The 21006-nt window shown below is 43.5% G+C and overlaps 1 protein-coding gene across 3 annotated transcripts in view; it reads right to left on the reverse strand.

Annotated features, from left to right (window-relative positions):
• Window positions 1-8065: 8065 nt before the first annotated feature.
• Window positions 8066-21006, reverse strand: part of ADPRHL1 (ADP-ribosylhydrolase like 1) — a 35287-nt gene continuing 22346 nt past the window's right edge. Inside the window, exons 8-9 of one of the 3 annotated variants that reach the window (XM_053970841.1) lie at window positions 16382-16569; window positions 16228-16307 (exon numbers count right to left, since the gene is read on the reverse strand). In XM_053970841.1, the coding sequence (XP_053826816.1) occupies window positions 16273-16307; window positions 16382-16569 (223 nt within the window). In that variant the 3' untranslated portion in view covers window positions 16228-16272. Of the gene's footprint in view, window positions 16570-21006 lie in introns of all 3 variants that reach the window. The other 2 variants (XM_053970840.1, XM_053970843.1) reach the window with 2 other exon arrangements.

Raw genomic sequence — 21006 nt, forward strand, 5'->3', positions numbered from 1 at the left:
ACAGCTCTTACAGTCTTGTGGCTTGTAGATGAAGACGATGGCAGAGCTCAGGCCTGGTGCAAATAAAACAGGCCTGCTTTTGCTGTGCATTTGTGGACTGAGAGCTGAGTGCCAGATATCCTTCTGCTGTGCTGGAAATGTCAGAGGGGATGCTGTACCTGCTTTGCAGCAGGAGCACCAGCTGCCTGTCCCTTGTCCTGCCCGGGGCTCTAAGGTGCAGAGGACTCAGCCTTCCTTACCAGGCTCTTCCTGCAGCTGGGGTGGTGGCAGAGGGTAAAACCCAAGGTATCCAAGGATGAGTAGGTACTGCCCTAGAGCACAAGGAGCTCTCTGCTTGTCCCAGTATTTTAGTTATTTGAGCACCCAATTGTCACCAAATTTGAGATCTGCTGCCAGAATGCAGTTTATGTGTGCATCTGTGTAGCTGATCAAAATGGCACATTCAAAATGTTGGAGATTTTTTAATGTCTGTGAGTGCTTTCTTTAAACTTCAGAGTGGAAAGATTACTATGTTACTGAAAACTCTGTTTTCGGGGTTTTCCCAGGAATTAATGAGCAGCTGCATTTTGGAAAGAAATTCTTTCTCATGAGGCTCTTGGGACGGCTCAGGAGTCTTTATTGAACAGTAACTGGAAAATTTGACCCAGACAGCAAGTTCTCTATGTTTCTTGGAAACACATGATTCATGTTCCAGTCTCATTTTGCAGCCCTTGAACAAGACAGAAATGTAAAGGGAAAAGTAAGAAACTGGAAAGGAAGAGAGGGAAGGCAGCAATAGGAAATTCATGTGTCACAGGAGGAGCTTAGCAGAGTTGCCATGAGAGCAGTGAGGGAAAAACATATATTCTTTTGTCTATTAAAACTACTCTTTGCAACATCTTATTGTTACTTTCGTGAAGCATTAATATTTTTTTTTCTTTTGTGAATTGGTGAAGGAATCCAGATGAGTTTTAAGCACAAACATGGACTTTGAAAAAATAGATATGAAAAACATATTTTCCTAGAAAGACTTTGTGATTCAGTGGGGCCCAGACTGAAAATTTTTGAACTCTAGAGAATTTAACTCATTGTGGCACAGATATCAGTAACACTGCAAGTCATTGCTTGAGTCTAAATCTTGGACTTTGCTGTGGGGGCTTTGGAGTCAGTCAATGTGGGTATTTCTTAATTAATGTCTGTGTATTACTAAAGACTGTAGGGGGGATCAAGAAATGATCAGATAATCATCACATACTGTTGCTTCACCTCCTGGAAGAGAAGTTCTAATGATTTTGTGCTGTGGACTGTGGCTGCTGCTGAAGTGGGGAGTAAAGATCCCCATTTCCATTACAAAGAGTGATGTTTAATGATCAGCTGAAATATTGACATTACCATCTTCGGGGCGATATCCTCATGCCCGGCGAACAGCTGGTCATGCACACAAAATGAAGTGTTGTGGGAGAACTGTTGGGCAGGGTGCAGAGTTAACTCTGAGCTATCATCTTCAGGCAGAATTTGTTTTCCCGACTCCCGTAAGGATGCAGGGCTTTTCCTTGTCAGCAAAAAGACACATCTCCACATGGCAAACTCGCCATCTGCAGGCCAGTGAGACAACTCGCCAGGGGCGGGGGCGGAGCAGCCCCACAAGCTCAGGAACACCTTGCTTACGATAGTCTTAGGATTTCCTCCTCTTTTGTGCCCCATTTAACACAAGGAAATCACTCCCTCGGTGTTATCCCAAAGAAGTTTAGAGTGTCTGTCTCTGGAGTTTAATCCTATCCCAGTAGATTGCTTAAAAATGTAAAAAAAATTAGACTTGATATTGTTCTGCAGCAGGCTTCTTCTGCCCTTATTAACTCAGGTCTGGTCTCAGCTGCAAGGAGAGAGCATGGCTTCCCAGCCCAGGCCTTTATACCCTCCCCCAGCTCCTACAAATCAGCACTGTTTCATCCCAAGAAATACAGTTTTGATTAGAACACACTGTTTCATAAGCATATTTTTGCCATGAGAACATGGTTTGTTTGGGTTCTTTTTTTTTTTTTTTTTTTTTTTTTTTTTTTTTTTTTTTATGATACTAAAACGTAGTGTTTCAGGAAGTTTGAGCTTTCTTTGTCAGGCTGGAGGAATATTATTGGAATGCATTTTTCTATTTGAAATAAATCTTAAGGAGGATATTTATTTCAATGGTTATTTTGTAGTGCTCTTGAATGTCAGTTGCATCTAATTAACCATAGAAAGTCAAAACTGAAAGTAGCCTCAGTTTACCCCCATTTTGAATAAAAACTATCTCTAAGCTGAGATGATTTTTCATTTAAACCTGGGTTTCTAAAGAAGAAAGCATAAAGACCTGATTTTGCATTTCTGTCTGCCTAGAGTTGGGCACTGGTGGTATACATTGGAGAGCAGTGTCTACTTATTTAAAAAAAAAAAATGTAAAGAAGAGTGAACCAAATTTTAATTGTTTGAAAGGGAAGTACCCAGAGGTTGTGCCTCTGCCATGTATCTGCTTCCAGGTGAATTCTGAAAACAGGAGACTGAAGGTAATAGAAAATAGTATTCAGAGTGAATTTTTCCATTGCCTGGAAATATCAGGTGAACTCTTGGTTGCAGTCAGAAGGGTCGTACTCTGCATACATACACTTGTTGCAGACTGCCATGACCCAAGGAACTTAAGTGTTAAGAGATATGGTGAGGGGAAGAGTCATTCATTCCCCTTACACAGGGGGAGAAGCGAGGCACAGACCAAGGCTGATTCTTTTGACATCAGAAAGCCTTACTGCACCGGGGGAGCAAAATCAAGACTTAACTGTATTTTCATTATATTTTCTTAGGACCCCATTGGGCTTAAGTGTTTGGTTTCATGGGGTACTTACCCAAGTCTGTTTCTTTCATTTCTTAGTGGCATTCAGCTTCATACATGCTCCTTCTGGGAATTGTGTTCCCACACAGTTTACACACACTCTTTGTACCTTTTTCAAACATGGGTTGTAATAGTCTGTGAAGAAAAACATCAGAGGACATCAGAAGTTCCTGAGCAATTTCTGGCATTGGTTTGGGTAAAAGAATGGGAGTTGTAACTCAACTAAACCTAAAGCTGAAAAAGTGCTGCCTTTGTAGGGGGTTGCAATGATGACCTGTGTGCTCACGTGGGCTGTCTTCCCCCATAACTCTGTTCACTCTCCACCACACTTGTCCCACTCAGTGTCACCTATGTATGTCTCCTGAGGAAATAGCACTGGAAAGGCTGAAGGGGAGCTGAGGATCAGTGGTGGTGGTTTTGGAAAAGAAGTCAGATGCACAATGGTGAATGGGCCTGGTTTCCCTATGCTGTTTGTATCCAGGCACTGGCTCCAGGCTGGGTGGCTGCTGGAGCCTGCCCACAGCTGCCATCTCAGCTCCCTGCTGCCTGTGAAGTACATCTGCTGTTCTGCAGGCAGGATGCATGGATGAATTAATTACCAATGATTTCACAGACAGTTTGTGACAAGAAAGAACAGAACTGAAGTTGGCTCTTCCGAAATATCTTCAGATGGGGCAGGGTGAACCTTCAGCAAGATCCTTCTCTTCCCTTCACTGGCATTTATAGGAACAGAACAAAGGCCCAGAGCAAGTGTTGGGGGTCTCTTCAGGGTTTGCTCCTCACAGACTAGCCCCAGGTTTGCCCAGGTGCTCTGGCTGAGCAGCAGGCAGGGCTGGAATGCTTGCTGGTCATATTGGACTACTCAGTGGGTAACTGTATGTCCATGTTCAAAGGTTCAGTTTTGCTGGAGTCTCCTGTTCTGGGAGGAGAGCATCTGGCAATCTCAACAGCAAAAGCTGTTTTCCTCAAGGGTTATATGTGGAGGAGTAGCTGCCTGAGGCCTTTCCACAGTTCTAACATACTGATTTGGTCACCAGATTACTGACTTCTTCTGCCAGCCTTGAACCACAGGTAGCCAAACCTGATCCAGCCCTGCCACAGCACTGGGTTTGTTTCAGGTGTGCGATCAAAAACTGCCCTCACCAAGCAAAGGCAAGACAGGCAGTCATGTCAGGTCGTGCAGCCCTGGCCAGCCACTCCCTCTATGGGCAGCACAGGAGGAAGCTGGTCCAACCAACCTGGTCCTTAGCCTGTTACTGCTCCTGTTTCAGTAGCAAGAGTCACCTCCCTGACACACAGCTTTCCCTTTGCCCATGTCTGAGGAGCCAGCAGGGAAAAGGCAGCAGGGAACAAGCTACAGAAAATGCAGTTTTTTCTGGGCTCTTTTCAAAGCCATTCCATTTGCATAATTAATGTTCCATATTTTCTACCTATTCCCAGCTGTCACATGAAACTTGGCACGTGTCAGCTCTCTTGGGCGTAATGAAAACAGTTTGTATACTGATGAGACATTTACAGATGCTATTTGTCTTTATTTCTCATGCTCCTTCCCTGATAATGACAGAATGAATACCAGGTTGATATTTTATATGCTTTTACTGTTTTAATCTTCTCAACACACAAATAAGACTCAGTGGTACAAATAAGGAACCCTCTGAGGAGGAAAACAGTTTTATTAAGAAATCTGTATGGCATGACAATGGTACAGACTTTCTTGTCACATGATGTGTGTAATTTAAATGAGTTAATAAAGATGTCTTTTGGGGATTTCTGGTCTTCTGGAGCTTGGAGACAGTTGGAGTTGAGATACATCTGGTGGGACCTTATTTGGGTGTTTGGAACACTGCTGCCTGCACTGTTCCCATTCCTGAGAAGAATCAAAGATCTCAGGAACTGGGTTAGCAATCCAGAGCTGCCTTTGATAGTCCATTGTATTGCTATGAATCCCAAGGGGCACAACGATTTCACTCTGATGGTGTAATTCAGCTTCACAGTTGTTTCTTGAGAAGGATGGGCTGGCTCTGAAGTGTCCAAAAGGCTTATTTGATTCCTTCCAGAAGTCTTGGGAAGTACAGCGATGGGAAGGACTCACCTACTATTTAACCTACATCTCAACTGCAGCAAATGGTGTTATGCAGGTCAAGATGGTGTGCAGCCTGCAGCAAGTAGTTGAAATTCTTTGTGGTAAAGGCAGGCACTGGCTGCATTCACCTACAAAGCTGGAGGGAGCTGGCCATCCCTGCACACCAATTCTTTTGCTCACATGCTTTTCTTTTGTAGGTGCAGGGGAAATAGGTGCCCATGAAACTCTCCTGTATTTCTGGAATCTAGGGCACTTTATTTAGAAGGGGCTTTGGTTGCCTAACATGAGGCATCTTACGAAAGAATCTTGATTTTCAGAGAGCAAATGCTGAGCACTTTCCCCAAAAATCAGATCTGTGATAAGATGCCCCTTTTTGGAAATTCAGGGTCATTATCAATTTTTTAAAAGAGAGCGCAAAGCTATTTGGTGGGGTTTTGAGGATAACCAGTTCAGTGCATTTTAGATTTTTATGGCTTTATTTCCCAGTGATTTTTCCCTCTGGCAGCACATTTCTGCTGTTGAATGATAAGCACCATTGAGAGCTTGCTGTAGTGCTTGTTTGCCAAATGAAAATCCCACCATCTTACACAGTTGTTCTTGTACCTACAGCTGAGGACACACTGAGGTTACTACCAAGTGCAGTAAACAGGAGGTGTCTAGCAATTCCATAAACTGTTTCAGGTCCTTCAGATCGTAAGAGGTAAAATACTGACCTGCTGATTCCTTGGTTATTCAGAATACAAAAAGTCTTCTTGTTGGCAGGAAAGTAGATACCTAGCAATCTTTTCCCTCCCATTTTTCCTAAATTCTCATCAAGGAGTGAAAAATGTTTCAATTCTATAGAAAGATGATTATGGAAATGAAAAGGAGAACTAAAGCTCACAGAACATAATACGTTTCAGAAACCACATTGTGAGTGCAATAGTTGAAACTGTTTTGCTGATAATACATATCCCTGTGCTCATTTCTCAAGTAAAGAGAGATTTACTTTAGTGTTCCAGAGAAACACCCTGCCCCAAAATCTGTAAGGTTCCCAGCTATTACTTATCAGGTTTCTCTGATCAACCAGACAAACTTCTTTTGGATGGTGTCCATAGTGGCACAGTAATAAGAGAATAAATGTTTCCCTAAATTTTCCTACTATTCCTGGCACTATTTTTCATCTGCTTTCACCACTGCTTGCCTGCATCCCGCTTTACACATTCAACCATTAGGTGGGGCATTTCTACTGTCAGCAGCCCAGATTTCATCTGCAGCATCTTGTGCCTGGGACAGATGCTGAATAGTGCCAGGATATGAGGTCCCTTCTGTTATCTTTAGTGCTTTCTTCTTTTATCAGCTCCATTGATATTCAAAATAGTACAAACCTGAGTCAAATGGTTGCTTAATGGTCTTGGTCTCTATCTTTTTTTGTCATGTATGATGTGTTAAATGTTATCCAACTGAAGAAGATACTGATCAATTACTAAGTTATGCAGTTCATAGCCAAAAGTGTGCACTCATTATTTTCTTTTTTTTTTTTTTTTTTTCATTTCATTTGAACAATTTGGAATCAGATAGTACTTCCAGGACAACTATTTCTTCCTGGTTTCGATGCCTGGGTAAAAGCAGTGACACATTTCCTGACACTGCAGTGGACCAGTTGTGTTTCATGATACAGTACTGGCCTCTGTTCTTCCATGGGTTAAACCTTCACAGGGTTTGGGCTTCTATTGCTGGGAATAGCTATTCTTTATGTGCCCTTTTAAAATTTGAAAAATTAAAAAAAAAAAAATCAACGAGGAGCTCTTTGTTATACTTACTCATCCAGACATGGCTGAGACAATACTCATCCAGCATGGCTGAGCAGCCCTTTCTGAACTGGGGGGAGAGGGAGCTCTCCTATGGCCCTCTGAGCTCTCCTGGCACCTGAAGTCCCAGGAATATAGGTATCACTTTCACTTCATGAAACTTTGGAGAAAGTGATGGGCTCCTCAGGATTCTGAGGCCTAGGTTTGTTCCAGTCAGCCCCGAGTGCTTTAATCAAGGACTGCATTGCTGCAGGAGATGGAGGGAGAGAGAGGCACATCCAGAGGGCAGTTGAACTTGTTCTGAGTTTGGGCACCTGGAGAGGGCCCCAAAGGCAGAGGTTTGTCCTTCAGTCAGAAATGTGGGAGGATGAGTGGGGCTGCTGGAGCTGGTGGGTACTTTCCAGCACTGTGAAGGGGACTGTACTATCATACTGATGTGCCAGGTCCAAGTTTGACTATCCAAATTAGCCCAAACCAATCATTTTGGGATTTCTGTATTACTAAGCCCATCTGGCAGGTGACCTGCCAAGAAGGGCTAGGGGAGATTTGACTATGGCCTAATTAGAGAGGACATAACAAGTCTGAAGCACTTTACTGATGGCTGGTACTGGGAGCCTGCCTGGCTTCTCTGTTACCTCAGTCTCTAGGCACCACTGACTACTGAGCCCCCTCAGACCTGCTTCTGCAGATGGGACCCTTCAGGTACCCCAGCTCCACCTCAGAGTCTGGACTCCTCTTAAATGCCTCTTTTATTCAGGGTTTTAAAAACTTCTGGAAAGCTTCACTTTGGAGACTCCAAAGAAATGGACTATGCTTGAGGCAATAATATTGTCATTAATTTTGCCCAGTCTCCTTAAAAAAATATCTTTCCATGAGAGTCTAATTCCATAAGAATATGAAATTTCAATATATGTCACCATAGAGGGGGAGCCTTGAAAAACCTTTTCTACCTGGGCTTTGGGGTTGTTTATATTCCCTGTGCCTGGCCGGGTTGTGATTGTGTATCTGTGTCCATAGCTAAGCCAGGACTTTCAGGAATCATTACTAAAAAAAAATTTGTGCTACATTTAGTATAGGCTAAGGATCTAATTCCTCCAGTGACCTTGAGAGATGCTTGCCTTGAGAACTGTACATTAGTAAAACAGAGGGCTGTAGTATGGAAAAGGAACAGAACTGCACAGAATTACACTCATTGTCCAGAACCCAAAAAGCAAGGAGAGGTGCTGGCAGATGCCTCAAAAGTATGTATTATTAGGTCAGACAAATTGAAACAGCAGCTGAGAGGGGAGTGGGAGATGTGCCTAAGGGATAGCAGGGCAGAAATTTTTACCCCTCTGCTCCTGGGGGTAAAAAATTTGTGAAGGACTGCTGGACACTGGGAATGAAACTGTTTTCTGTTGTGTCAGAAAGGGTCTCATCAGAGTTCAAGCCTGGCCATTTGCACACCTGGCATCATTTGCATAGATGAATATATAACTCCTCAAACTCTTTTTCTTTCTGAAATAGTCATTTCTGGCATTTCTTTGCTTATCACCAGTGCTAAATTTCCTGCCCATGTGGTCTGAAGTGACTTGTTTACTGCAAGGCACACCAGTCTTCTACTGTTCCATCATGACTGGAATTTTTATGGCCTTGCTCTCTTCTTTTCTGAAGGATTAAGTGTGCTAACACCCAGAATGAAGTGATTTCCTTAAGTAAGGCTTTACTCATAAGGATGCATGCAAATCTATGTCAGGTTTTAAGTGTACTTTGGGGAGGGTCATTTGACGTGGATGGATGTTTTATTTTACCAGTAGAGATTAAGGCATGCAACAACCTAAAAGCTGACCCCCACAAGATGACTCTGCCTGGCTTACCCTGAACACAGGATGCTGCATCTTAGTCTTAGTGTTGCATCTCTATTGAGAAAAGCAAACAAGGCAGGTGTAAACTGAAAGATTTACGGGCTTCCTGGTGCCCAAGGGCAAGCTCTACTGGGAAGCACATCTTTAATATTTGTCTAACTTTCTGGGAGAGTCAAGAACTCCTTCAATTTGTTACAGAGTTTCCAGGTGCAAAAGAGGGGCAACGTCCCCCCCAATTACTTTTAAAAGGTTAGCCAAAGAATAATTGAGTTGGCTTCTAATTAGAATAATTAAATTCTAATTAGATTAATGAAAACTCCCTCTAGGAGAAGGATGTCTAGTGGATAAGAGAAAGGCTGAGTATGTTGTCTAACTAGACCTTAATAAAGCCTTTGACACTGTTTTCCACAGCATTGACCTGGAGGAACTGGCTGCTCCTGGCTAGGAAGGGTGAACTGTTTGCTGGGTAAAAACCAAATGGATGGCCAGGCCCAGAGGGTGAGGGTGAATGGAGTTGCATCCATCTGTTGTCTGGTCACCTGTGATGTTCCCCAGGGCTCAGTACTGGGTCCAGTCCTGTTTAATACCTTTATCAATGATTTGGGCAAGAGGATTGAGCCTGCTGTCAGTCAGTTCACAGGTGCCACAAAGCTGGGCAGGAGTGTTGATCTGCTGGAGAGCAGGAAGGCTCTGCAGAGGGGTCTGGACAGGCTGGATCGATAGGCCGAGATCAGTGGTGTGAGGTTCAACAAGGCAAAGCGCCAGGTCCTGCCTTTGGGTCACAATAACCCCAGGCAGTGCTGGAGGACAGAGAAGCTGGAAAGGTGCCTGGAAAAAAAGGACCTGGGGGTGAGCATGAGCCAGCAGTGCCCAGGTGGCCCAGAAGGCCATTGGCATTTGGGCCTGTATCAGCAATAGTGTGGCCAGCAGGATGAGGGCAGTGATTGTCCCCCTGTACTCAGCACTGGTGAGACCACACCTCAAATCTTGTGCTCAGTTTTGGGCTTCTTGCTGCAAGAAGGACATTGTGGGGCTGGAGAGTGTCCAGAGAAGAGCAATGGAGCTGGTGAAGGGTCTGGAGCACAAGTCTGATGAGGACCTGCTGTGGCTGTTTAGCCTGAAGAAAAGGAAACTGAGGAGGGACCTCATCAGTCACTAAAACTACTTGAGAGGAGGTTGTAGTGAGGTTTGTTTTGGTCTCTTCTCCCCGGTAACAAGCAATAGACAAGAGGAGGTGGTCTCAAGTTGTGCTGGGGGAGATTTAGATTGGATATTAGGAAAACTTTCTTCACCAAAATGAGTGTCAGGCATTGGCACAGGCTGCCCAGGGAAATGGAGCCACCATCACTGGAAGTGTTAAAAAAATATGGGGATGTGATGCTTAGGGACATGATTTAGTGGTGGACTTGGCGGTGCTGGGTAATGGGTGGACACAACAGTTTTAGAAGTCTTTCCCAACCACAACAATTCTATGATTCTGTGATTTTCCTGTACAGGCAGAAGAAGCCAGCTAATAGAGAATTTATTCTTCAAGGCTGGTGCAAATGCTCTATGCTTTAAGGACCTTTCTCAAATGTGAAATGAAATCATGGACAATAAAAAGTAAATTATGCTTTTGGTTTAGTACAAAGTGGCCATTGTGGTTGCCAGCTTATAAAAGTTTGGTGGGTGAAGTAAACCCTGTGTGTAAGGGCAGTGTTGTATTTCCAATAAAATCTATTTTAGTTTTTGAGGACTGGTGTGATACATAAATAAAATTTTCACTTTGTGACCCTCTACATGCCAGAAAGCCTAATCCTTGGCAGGTTGGGAAGGAAAAAGAAGTCGGGAGACACAATGTTCACGTTCCCACTTCCTCCCAGCGATGTCCCCAACTGGGCCAGCCCAGTTGTCATGTATGTGACTCAGGTATATTGTGCTGGCAAATGGGTTTGATCTCAGCTTGCTGCCAGCCTGTTCTTGTCCTCGGTCTCTTGATGGCAGTGGGTGGGGGCATTCTGCCAACCTGTGCCTAAGGAACAGCCAGCCCTCAGATGCAGAGCGTGGTCATGGAGAGCATCATAAAAATGGAAGGGAATTCACTGCCACAGGGAAGCAGGGCCCTGTTTGTATGAACCCTCTGTCCTGCTGAAGTTGAGTCCTTAGAATATGCCTTTAGGGTTCCTCCACAGTAAGTTTTAATATGAATGTGCAGTTACAATGTTAAGGTAAACTCCTGTATGGGAGACTTGGCGCTGTGAGACGTTCTGTCTGTCACAGCTTTACTGAGACACCCCAGGCAGCAACCCTGCCCTCACTTCTCCAAAACAACGTTCATCTTTTGCAGAAGATGCTATTATTGTAAACACAAAAATTTACCCCTTTTTTAGGATTCAGTGACACTGCCTGCTTTTTACTGCTCTGTTTCACATTGCATTGTAAAATAAAAACTTCCTAAGACTTTAAATGTGAGCTGAGGCACCTGTCTCATGTCTGTGTGCCCCAGCATTTAGAGTGGGACAGATGTCCCAGGAAAAGCTGAATTGCTATGTCAAAGTGTTGAGCCCCTCTGGTTTACCTTGTCTTCACGGCCTTTCAGCATTGAGCTTTTTGAGCTCTTACACTTGTTGCATATTCATTTGCAGTAATTAAGAACCCCTTGAAATTGTGTACCTTTACAATAATAATGCATACAGTGTGTATGGCCAAAGTGCAAATCGTTTCCGAGGAGGTTAAATCACAATTTTTCCAATATTAATATTAATGAGGCTGACCATTTGCGGTAAATCCCCTTGTAGCATCAATGTCCTTTGAGGATTTTTCTGCAGATAAATGAAGCATTCCCCTCCTTCCCTCACTACATCTGCTAACAGTGTCACTCAGTGCAGCAATAGATCAACAGTTCCTGCTAATCTGTGAAAAGGCAGAGCTTAGAACAAGTGCTTTTTGACATAATTAAAGCTACACTGCCTACCACTATTCCTGGAAGAAGTACTAGCAGAGTTTCATTAGAACAAGTAAATACAAATAGAGTTTAGCCTGAACAGTTGTCTTTGTTACAAACAAAGCCCATTAGTTAGCAAGGAGAATTTGAAGCAGGGCTGAATTCACACTGATCTCAAAGCCCTTCTCATATTTAATTTATAAACTGATGATTAATTCAGTGATTAGCTAATTCACTTGCAGTGATTAATCTAATTCATGTCTTCAGGCTAATGTTTAAGAAAGAAAAAAACCCTAGCTCTGATAGATGCACATCAATGTCCTTGTGATTAAAAAATGATCATATAATGCCCTGGAGAAAAAAGGAGAAAGGAAAGATCAAGTGAGTCGGTAGCATGATCTGTTGTAAGTTCTTGCCTAAGCTGTAGCTGTAATTTTTAGCTGTGATGTTTAAATGTGTCAGTTACTCTAATGATCAATGGTTTGAAAGCTGAATCTAAGGATCCTTCACTGTAGCTTTCCACTGTGTATTTTGAGAATGGCGTTGCTTTAGAGCAGTCCTCCAGCTCTGCCTTTTTCTCACTCGTTTGGCCAGCTGCCTGCCCACTCCCCTCCCTTTCAGCAGTATCTTTCTCATGCCTCACCAAAGTCTTTGACGAGAGCGCTTTGTACTTCTTAAATCCAGGCTGCTTTTCTCTGTTTCCAGCAGGATTTACCTCCTCTTTTGACACAACTTGTAATGATGAGAATGATTTGGGGGATTTCTCTGTATTAGACAAACTGGTCTCTTTTGGGACAGCACTGCTTTTACAGTTTAGGCCATTGCTTGGTGATGGAGCTTGATAGCTTCTGGAATCACCCACAGGGCCCTCCTCTCCTGAGCCATCATTGCTGTGCCTCTCTGACTGAGCTGAAGAGCCTAGCTGGTATTTCTCTCTTCTCTCAGCTTCACTCTTCTTTTCTGGACTACCAGTTTTATATGTTGGTTTTTCATCATGTGGTGGTGGCAAATGCTCCTTTTTGACTGTGGAATTATTTTCTTGAGGCTTCATGGGCAAATTTGAGTATGGGGACTGGCACATCCCAGAAGCTGGATCTTTGCTTTTATTTTTTACAGCATTTGCACCAGGCTTTGTAAAACTTTCAGATATAGTTCGTGGTTTTTCTCCTCCTGGAATATTTTTCTCAGGCTTCAATAATTTACTTGAAGGAGGTAACGGATGGTTACCAGAACGTTGGTATTTATCTTTCTTTTTTGCAGCCTTTTCTTCAGGTGACCTGGTGTCCTCTCCTGCTGGTATCTTTTGCTTCCTCTCTTCTGAAGTGCTTTTTTCTTGAGACTTCAGCACTTCATTTGAAGAAGGCACTTTCTCAGAATCTGGATTTCCATCCTTTTCTTTTACAGAATTAGTACCAGGCTTCTTAAAACCTGAAGAATCTGGTGTTTTTTGCTTTTGTTCTGGAGTAATTTTTTCTTGAGGCTTAACCAATGTTTCTGGTGGTATTGATGGACACTTCCTGGAACTTGGAAGTTTGTCCTTCTCTTTTGCAGTATTTGTATCAGGTGTCAGAAGATCTTCAAATCTCATTTGCTGTTTGTCTCCTGGAACATCTTCCTCATGCATTCCTGACTTTCTTGATGGAGGTAGCTGATGCTTCCCAGAAAACTGCTGCTCAATATCCTCTTTTACTGCCTCTGTTTCAGGTGATCCAGTGTCTTCTGCTGCTGGTGTCTTTTGCTTCCTCTCTCCTGAAGGGCTTCTGTCTTGACAATTTGGCACTTTGTTTAAAGCAGGTGACTGGAACTTCTCAGAGGTATGCTTAGTCTCTTTTTTGTCTGGCTTAGTTTCAGGCTTTATGAGGTCACCTGGTGACATTTGTTTCTGTGTCTCTAGAGTGGTATTGTCCTCATCAGCCATCTTATTGTCCTGACTTCTTGTGTGTCTTGGTGGCATTGAATAATTGTTGAAGTCTGACTTGATGTTTTCTAGCCCTTCACTGTCATTTGTATGTTTCATTGGCTCATCTGATGAGTCCAGGTGGTTTTTCCTGTTATTGTAATTGATGTTTTCATCTCCTGTCACATCATGTTTATGTTTCACAAAATCTCTCAGAGATGCTAGATTCTCCAAACTCTGTCCAGTATTTTTCACTCCTTGAATGTTGGTATCATGCTCTGATGAAGGTAACTGAGGTGTTTGAAGACTATAAGCATCATTCTCCTTTGAAGAGTTATTATCATGGTCCACAGTATCATTTGGTGTGAATACTGGTTCCTGCTCAAATTTATGCAAGGCATTTCTCTCTTCTTTCTCCTCTGTCTCCATCTCACTTTCATGCTTCATGTCATCATCTGAGGAGAAGAGCTTATCCCTTGTGTGTTCAGATATTTTATTTCTACTTTTTGCATCCTTCTTTTGGTCTGAGACCAATTCAGTTGATGAAGGAATTGGATTCTCTTCTAGCATACCACATCCTTGCTTTTTGGTATCATCTAATATTGGTGTTTGGCTCTTCTCCAAGGGTAACAGGGGATTTTCTGCTAGTGTGGCTTTATTTTCATGTTTTCCTGGCTTTGTGTTTGAATGTGAAAGACAGTTCTCACGTCTCTGACATGTCTTTGTCTCTTTGTCTGTAGAATTTTCATTTTCTGTTGCATGATCTGAGAATAGTGCTTGGTTCTTAAAATCACATATGGTTTTCTTCTCCCCCATTGTGTCATTCCCACAATTTGTCAACTCATCTGAAGGGGGGTGTGGATGCTTCTCACAGCCATGGCTGTCATGCTCATGTTCCACAGCACCAGCTCCCTGTCCCACCAGATCAAGAGGTGGAAGTGCCAGAGGATTTCCAAGAGTGCGATGGATACCTTGTCCTGCAATCCCACTCATCGATATTGGTAAAGAGGTTGACACGGGTGGCTGCCATGCCTCAGAGTCAGGCCAGGGCATCTCATCTGCAGTGTCCTCTTCATGCTCAATGACAGATTCAGATGGCTTGTGGCAGGTCTCCAGGTCAGTGAAGGAACTCCTTTGTAAGGCTTGGTTGTTTGAGTGATTCATCACTTCATTTGATGACGATAATTTGTCCTTCCCAAAATCTTCTTCTGAAATAAAGGAATTGTGCTTCACAAGGTCACCTGGTAAAGGGCTTTGTGTTTTTCCCAAAGAAGTAGTATCCTCTTCTGATGCAGCACCAGGCTTTAGCTCCAGGCTCTCATTTGAGGAGAGTGTAGGTTTGTTCTGATTTGCATCTGGAACTTGTATGTCCCTACTGGAAACATCAAAGTTATTTTGTGAGCTAAAATTCATTTGAGGAGGCTGAGGCTGCATTGTTTTTAATTCATTTTGCATTTGGCTGTTGGGTGTCTTATTTTCCTCCTCTATATTTGGGACATCACTATCATTTTTGCTAGAAGACATTTTGTCTTCACTGTGAAATGTTGCTTCTTTTTTGGCTTCCTTAGAATATTTGCCTCTTAAATCCAGTGCCTCTATTGGTGCCTTTGTGCCAGAAGCTGGTATTAGGACAGTTAGCTGTTGATCATCCACTGAAGGCTCAAATTCACAAGATGCTGAAAATTTTGGAGAGCAAAATGGCGGTATGTTTTCCAGTACTTTCTGCTCTGGAACACATTTTTGGCTTGCAAAGAAAGGGTCTTTTTCTGGCTCTGTGAGCTCTTTGTCATCTTCATCTGAACCATATACATACAGAGATATTTCAGGAATCTGAATTTCAGGAATCAGGAATCTGAATCCTGGTTTAGTATCCTGAGGACTTTGTTCATGGGATCCTTCAGCTGCGCTAGAGTCAAGTGAGTCAGAAGGTGGGCTGTCTTCCTCAACATGTTGCAGAGCATTGGTAATTCCCAATAGTGAAGATGTGTCAGGCCCAGCTGGCATGTTAGTCCTGTCACAATCTAGACCACATTCAGGTAAGGGGGGAATGCAGTCTGCAAGAGCTTTGTTTTTATGAGTAGTTGAAGAGTTATTTAGAACAGGATGAAAGTTGGGTCCCTGTTTTGTGGAATCTGTTTTATCCTCAGCACAGTCCTTTGCATCTGACATGGCCTCTGCTGCCACCAGTAACTCTTCTTTGTCCTCCCTGTCCTGTGCTGCATTTCCCAGGGTTTTGTTTTCTCTGTGGTCTCTGTTGGATCCCTCCTTTTCCTTCAGTAGTGTGCCATGACCAAAAGGCTGCTTTGTGGCATTATTTTTCGACCAGCTCCAAGGATGGTTAATTTTGGTAGCCATGCTGAATCTGGGCACTGGGACCATGGAGCACACTAAATTTTGGGACTCTGGACTCTTTATACCTGTGGCTGTCATTGCTGCCATGCGCAGCACTCTGACCTCAGGCTTACGAATAGCTTTTCTGCTGGGGAAGTTTTTAGTCTTTCTCTCACCTTTATGCAAGAGCGATGCTTTCACCTCTGCAGCTGAGCAGAGAGTGCTTTGTTCAAACTTCTCCTTCAGTTTGGACAAGACTGAATTCTTGTTGACTATTTTTGGCAAACTGCTGTTTGTTCCCTTCTTTTTCCAGCTGGGAGACTTCTCCTTGGCTTCTTTTTCTTCGGCAGCTAAAAATTTCTTCAGGATGTTCTTCACTGTGTTTTTTCCAGTCACACTAGTCCACCTTGCCCTCTCGCTGGGTGCTGTGTCTGCATCCTCCTCCACTGCTTTTCCATCTCCCTTCCTGTCTCTATTTCTGTCCAGCTTGTTACCAGCCCTGCTCACCCACATCTTCTCTTTAATGACCAGTTTGCCGACTTCTCTTCTCTTCTTGGTGTACGGCTCACGATTGTTGTTTAGAAACCTGGACCGCAAGAGCTGAAATCTGGTTGGATACTGAACCCTGATTGGATCTGGACATGGCTGGTTAGAGCTCACCTGGTTTTCTTTACCTTCTGCCCATTTCGTCCTCTTGTTGCTGATCTGTAGATCGCCGGCTGCGAGCTCGGTGACGTATAGCAGCAGGCTGCTGAGAACAGCAAAGGCTCCTTGCTCTGTTGCCATCCTATTGAGCTTCTTCTTCAGCACCAGAGGGTCTATAAGCATCTTATTATCTCCACAGAAGTGTGTGCTTTTGGTGCTGTGCAAGAGAAAACATAAATGTCTTTTCAAGTTGTCAGCATTGTCACTACCTTCTTACTTTGCTTTAATGGCATGCTGCTACGCATGAAATGGGAAAAAAAACCACTTAAATTTAGAACTTCTCAAGAGAGTTGATGTTAGTGGCCTGTTAAAAAGCATGCAAAGTGCTCAACAAGCTTCATGAGGCATGTGTAGCAGGAATGTCAGGGCTTCACATTGTCCCACACAGCATTGTCAGCTTTCTTCTGTGTTTTGTGGGCAGTGGAAGCACCTAGGGAAGCAAGCAATGCTAGTTGGAATCACTACATCTCCTCTGTGCCACTAATCCCTCATTTAGAATTACCATGTCCTAAAGTGAGGGCAACAATGAAGGCATTTTCCTTTCCTGATAGGTAAAGTGATGAGAAAGATGAAAGATAAATATGATGAGATTGCAGTTAGCATGAAACCATGGTTCTGTCTCTGGCTTATAACCATTCAAACAAAATAATATCAAGGCTGAGGGGCCCAAATGCACCACTGATGGTTTTTACTATTGGTATAGGTTAGAAATCAGTAGATACCTCCACAGAGTTAAAAAAAAAACACAGCAGGGTTGCTGTTATTTGCTTTTTGATAGCACTCAAATCCCACATCAGGACTATGCTCTTAAATCTGCTTTGTGAAGGCTATCACCACAACAACAACCCTGGCAATATCCCTTGACTACAACATCTTTTAATCTGGAGGAAGAAGGATGGTATGTTGGACCTTTGCTTGTTTAAAGAATCAGGCCCTTGGACAGCTGGGGATTTAGGCAATGCTTTAATTGGTGTGGATCAGTTACTAAATAAAATACTGAACTCAGCACAAAAGCTGGAGCTTGAACTCAATAACAATAGATGGGTCTAGGAGGGAAAAAATCGAAAGGTGTCATCTTTCTGACACCATGAAAAGCTGGAAGGTTACTTCACCGTGCAGTGAAATACCTTCATGCACAGAATGCAGCCTGCATACCCGCAGGGGATTAATTTTTATGACCAGAAGTGGAATAAAAAAAATTCTTTAAATTAAATCCACGTGTAGGAAATGAAGAAAGGCTGCAAAGAGGGTCATCCTTTAGGGAGTGTCAAGCTCGGAAAGTTGGGGAAGGCCCAGCTGTGCCCCAGCAGCTGGCACACCATGGTCTCTGAGAGAAACTGGACCCGTTCCCCCACTGTGATATTATGGAGGCTGTTTGCAAAGTGAAGGGCTGGTCCTTGTCCAGTTGGGTTGTGATATTTGGATTCCACTTGGCTGCATTTCAAGTGCACATATTGAAAATTACATCCCTCAGCAGGGGGATGCATTTGCCATCTTGAATGGAAGAAGGTCTATTTATAATGACTTTGTAGGTATTTTTAAAGGCCAATAAAAGAAAAAAGCCTGACAACTGGCCCATGTCTAATATGACAAACAATATCTCGTAGGTTTTGATAGGGAATGACCACATTTCAGCATAGCACAGGTGGTATCATCCACTCTTTCCCTTTCCAAGTTGACTACAGCCAAAGAGGCAAAGCTTCTATGTTACACCAAGAAGCCCATTCGTCCCAACTATGGGAATTTCCAGAATAAAGAAAGAACCAGAATTCAGAATACAATTGGCTAAAAATATCCAGGTTCATTCCCTCTCCTTGCAAGTCTGCTGATATTTTAACTGCAAGCTTACCATCCCTCTCCTCCCTAACTAGTGTCTGGTGTATTCAGAAAAACACGTGGGGCCATCAACCAATGTGCTTCAGGGTCACCTCTGATCTCTCAGAACAGCAGTGGAACCAGATGCCTTGCTTGCCTCCTCCTTCTGGACTGCTTTGGTTGCTATAAATGGCCACAGTAAAATACAGACTAGTCTTGCTTTCAGCATAGCCAAACTACTGTTGATTGTGAAGGGAAGTAGATCAGGCCCTCTCTGCTAGGAATATTCGTATGAGCTATGAAATTCAAACAACTTTGTTAAAATATACTACGAGTGAGCTCTATTCAGGGATTTCCTTTTCCATGTTAGAGTGTTATTATAGGATGCCATCTGAAATGTAGCATTTATGGGAATACTTCATTGCCTTAAGTACCAAGACATGTTGCATGGGTTGAGTGTTTGATCCATATTCACCAGCCAGCAGCAGAAAATGAACAAACAGCTATGGCACCTATTTAGGGCATCTGCAGTTCTTCCAAGATGACGTCACCTGAAAATGACCATTGTGACCATGTAAATCTGAAATGCATTCTGTGCAAGGGCAGTGGTACAATGACACTGAATTCTGAGACCACCACAAAAAATGGAGGTAGTGATGAGTCTGCTTTAACCTAGTGTTTGGGAAATACCATGGTTTCCCCTCAAGGAAGGAGGCCTAAGTAAGAGGCTTTTCATGTTTGGGAGCATGACTGCCATTTCAAAAGGCTAAGTCATCATCCCTAATTTTTCCTTACTGCCTTTTCCCAAGTTGCATCCTGCTGCTCTTAAACTATGTCATCTATCAATGAAATATAGTCGCCTCTATATCAACTACAGACAGTCAATTCTAATCCCATTGGGGATATCCAGACAGGTAGTCCCCATGCACAGGGGGAACCCCATGCCAGCAGAATTCAATTCCCAGCACTGTGAGCTATGCCATATGACAAGGCAGATACTTAGGCTCCTCCCTGATCCTGAAAATTGGCATAACATGTGCTTTATCTCCCTCACCCCTCTTTTCCCCTGGAGACACTGGTTTCCACTCTTTTTAATGACTGTGCTGTGCCTCAATGTGCTGCTGGTTATGGAAGCTGGTTTATGCTGCTGCATGATTTTCAGTGTCTGGAGGACAGACTGCTTGGAGCTGTAGAGAAGGCAAGGCCACCTTCAAAAGTTTCCTGACTTCTTGGCCTACAAATAATTAAGATGCATAAGACAGGCTGCTTAGTTACTTATTTATAGGTTTGCTGGGGACACTTATCACAGGCAGCATCAGAGTGGTAACAGCCTAATATGCTAATGGTCAGCAGTGCAACCCTATCCCACTGGCCAGCCTGTCCCAGAGAAACCTCTGCAGTGGGTACTCCTGTGTCGCAAGCAGAGGAGAGCTGAGGTGCCAAGGCGAAGGGGCAGGAGCTGGCACTCTCTCCCAGACCTGCCTGCTGCCTCCTGCACCAGCGCCCTCCAGCCTTTCCATTCAGTTAGGGGTCCAGATGCTGCTGAGTAGCAGGGCATGGTGGCATCCCATGGCATTTGCTAAAAGCATACATTTGTAGGATTTTCTGGTTCAGTGTCTCTGGTGTGGAAAAGAGAAGGCCTTGTCTCCTAATGTTGAATTTCATGTTAAATATCTGATCACCATTTTAGACACTCTGGCAGCCCAAAGGACTGGCTATTGCAGGGACAGTGGCATGGGCAGAAGGAAACAGCATTATGGAGGCCTCATCAAAAAACAAGAAACAAATTGAAAAACACTGTCCTGCAAAAACTGTCAGAGATCAATGAGATTGGTCTGCCTTACTGTTGGTAGGCTCTGGGGAAATGGCCATGAGCTGGAGTGTGCAAAGTGCTGCATCTCATAGCGTCCCTCATCCCTGGGCATCCCTACCTGGCTCTGTGTGGTGTTTGGTCCAACAACCTGCCCCTAGATAAGGAAGAAAACCAGGAGTAGTTCTGCCCACTCAAAACGATGCGCAGGCCTTTTGAGTGTGTTCAGTGAAATGATGGCCAAGGCACTGCTCACCCCAACAGCTGCAGAAAGGGTGCTTTAGAGGTTCAGTCCTTTTTTTTTCAATGAGATTCTCTTACTGATCTCAGAAACACAACTTGGTCCTGCCCAGCTTGGATAGGAGGTAAAGTGGGAAAAATTATGAATTCCCTTAATATTTGTCAGTGATTATTTTTTTTCCTAAAGGAAGAAGAAAAGCCAAAGTACTAGAAAAAGTCCTACCTTATGCAGAATATGTTCTTCTCTCTTCTCTATTGCTGAATTTATTACAGGAGTGCTACAGGCATCCTAAACTAGAAGCAATGTTTTCAGAAATCTTGGTATTCTCTGGCACCAAAAGCTACTGACACAATTGCTGCCTTTGGTTTAATACATCTCCAAAGCAAACAAGAAAGCACCTTGCGAAGCTGCCAAGAGAAAACATGCTACAACAACAGAGCGAGAGGTAACGCGTAGTACGGAAAACCTTCTCATACGGACATTGTCATGCAGGCTGCTATTCCTACTGACAGGCATCACCTGCTCCTGTGTCTGCCACATAACATCCCAGTGATGATTCCAGCAATGGCTTACACGGAAAAAGGCGTAGGAAAGTACTCATGTATTTTTAGCTATCTTTTTAAAACACAGTTCAGCAGCTGGAGAAAGACAGGAGAAACCAACACCACGTAGGCAATCACACATGGTGGAAATTAGAAAGTATTACGTAGACCTCACTTTGTGAACTT

Source organism: Vidua macroura, chromosome 2 (assembly GCF_024509145.1).
Source record: "Vidua macroura isolate BioBank_ID:100142 chromosome 2, ASM2450914v1, whole genome shotgun sequence".
NCBI lineage: Eukaryota > Metazoa > Chordata > Aves > Passeriformes > Viduidae > Vidua > Vidua macroura.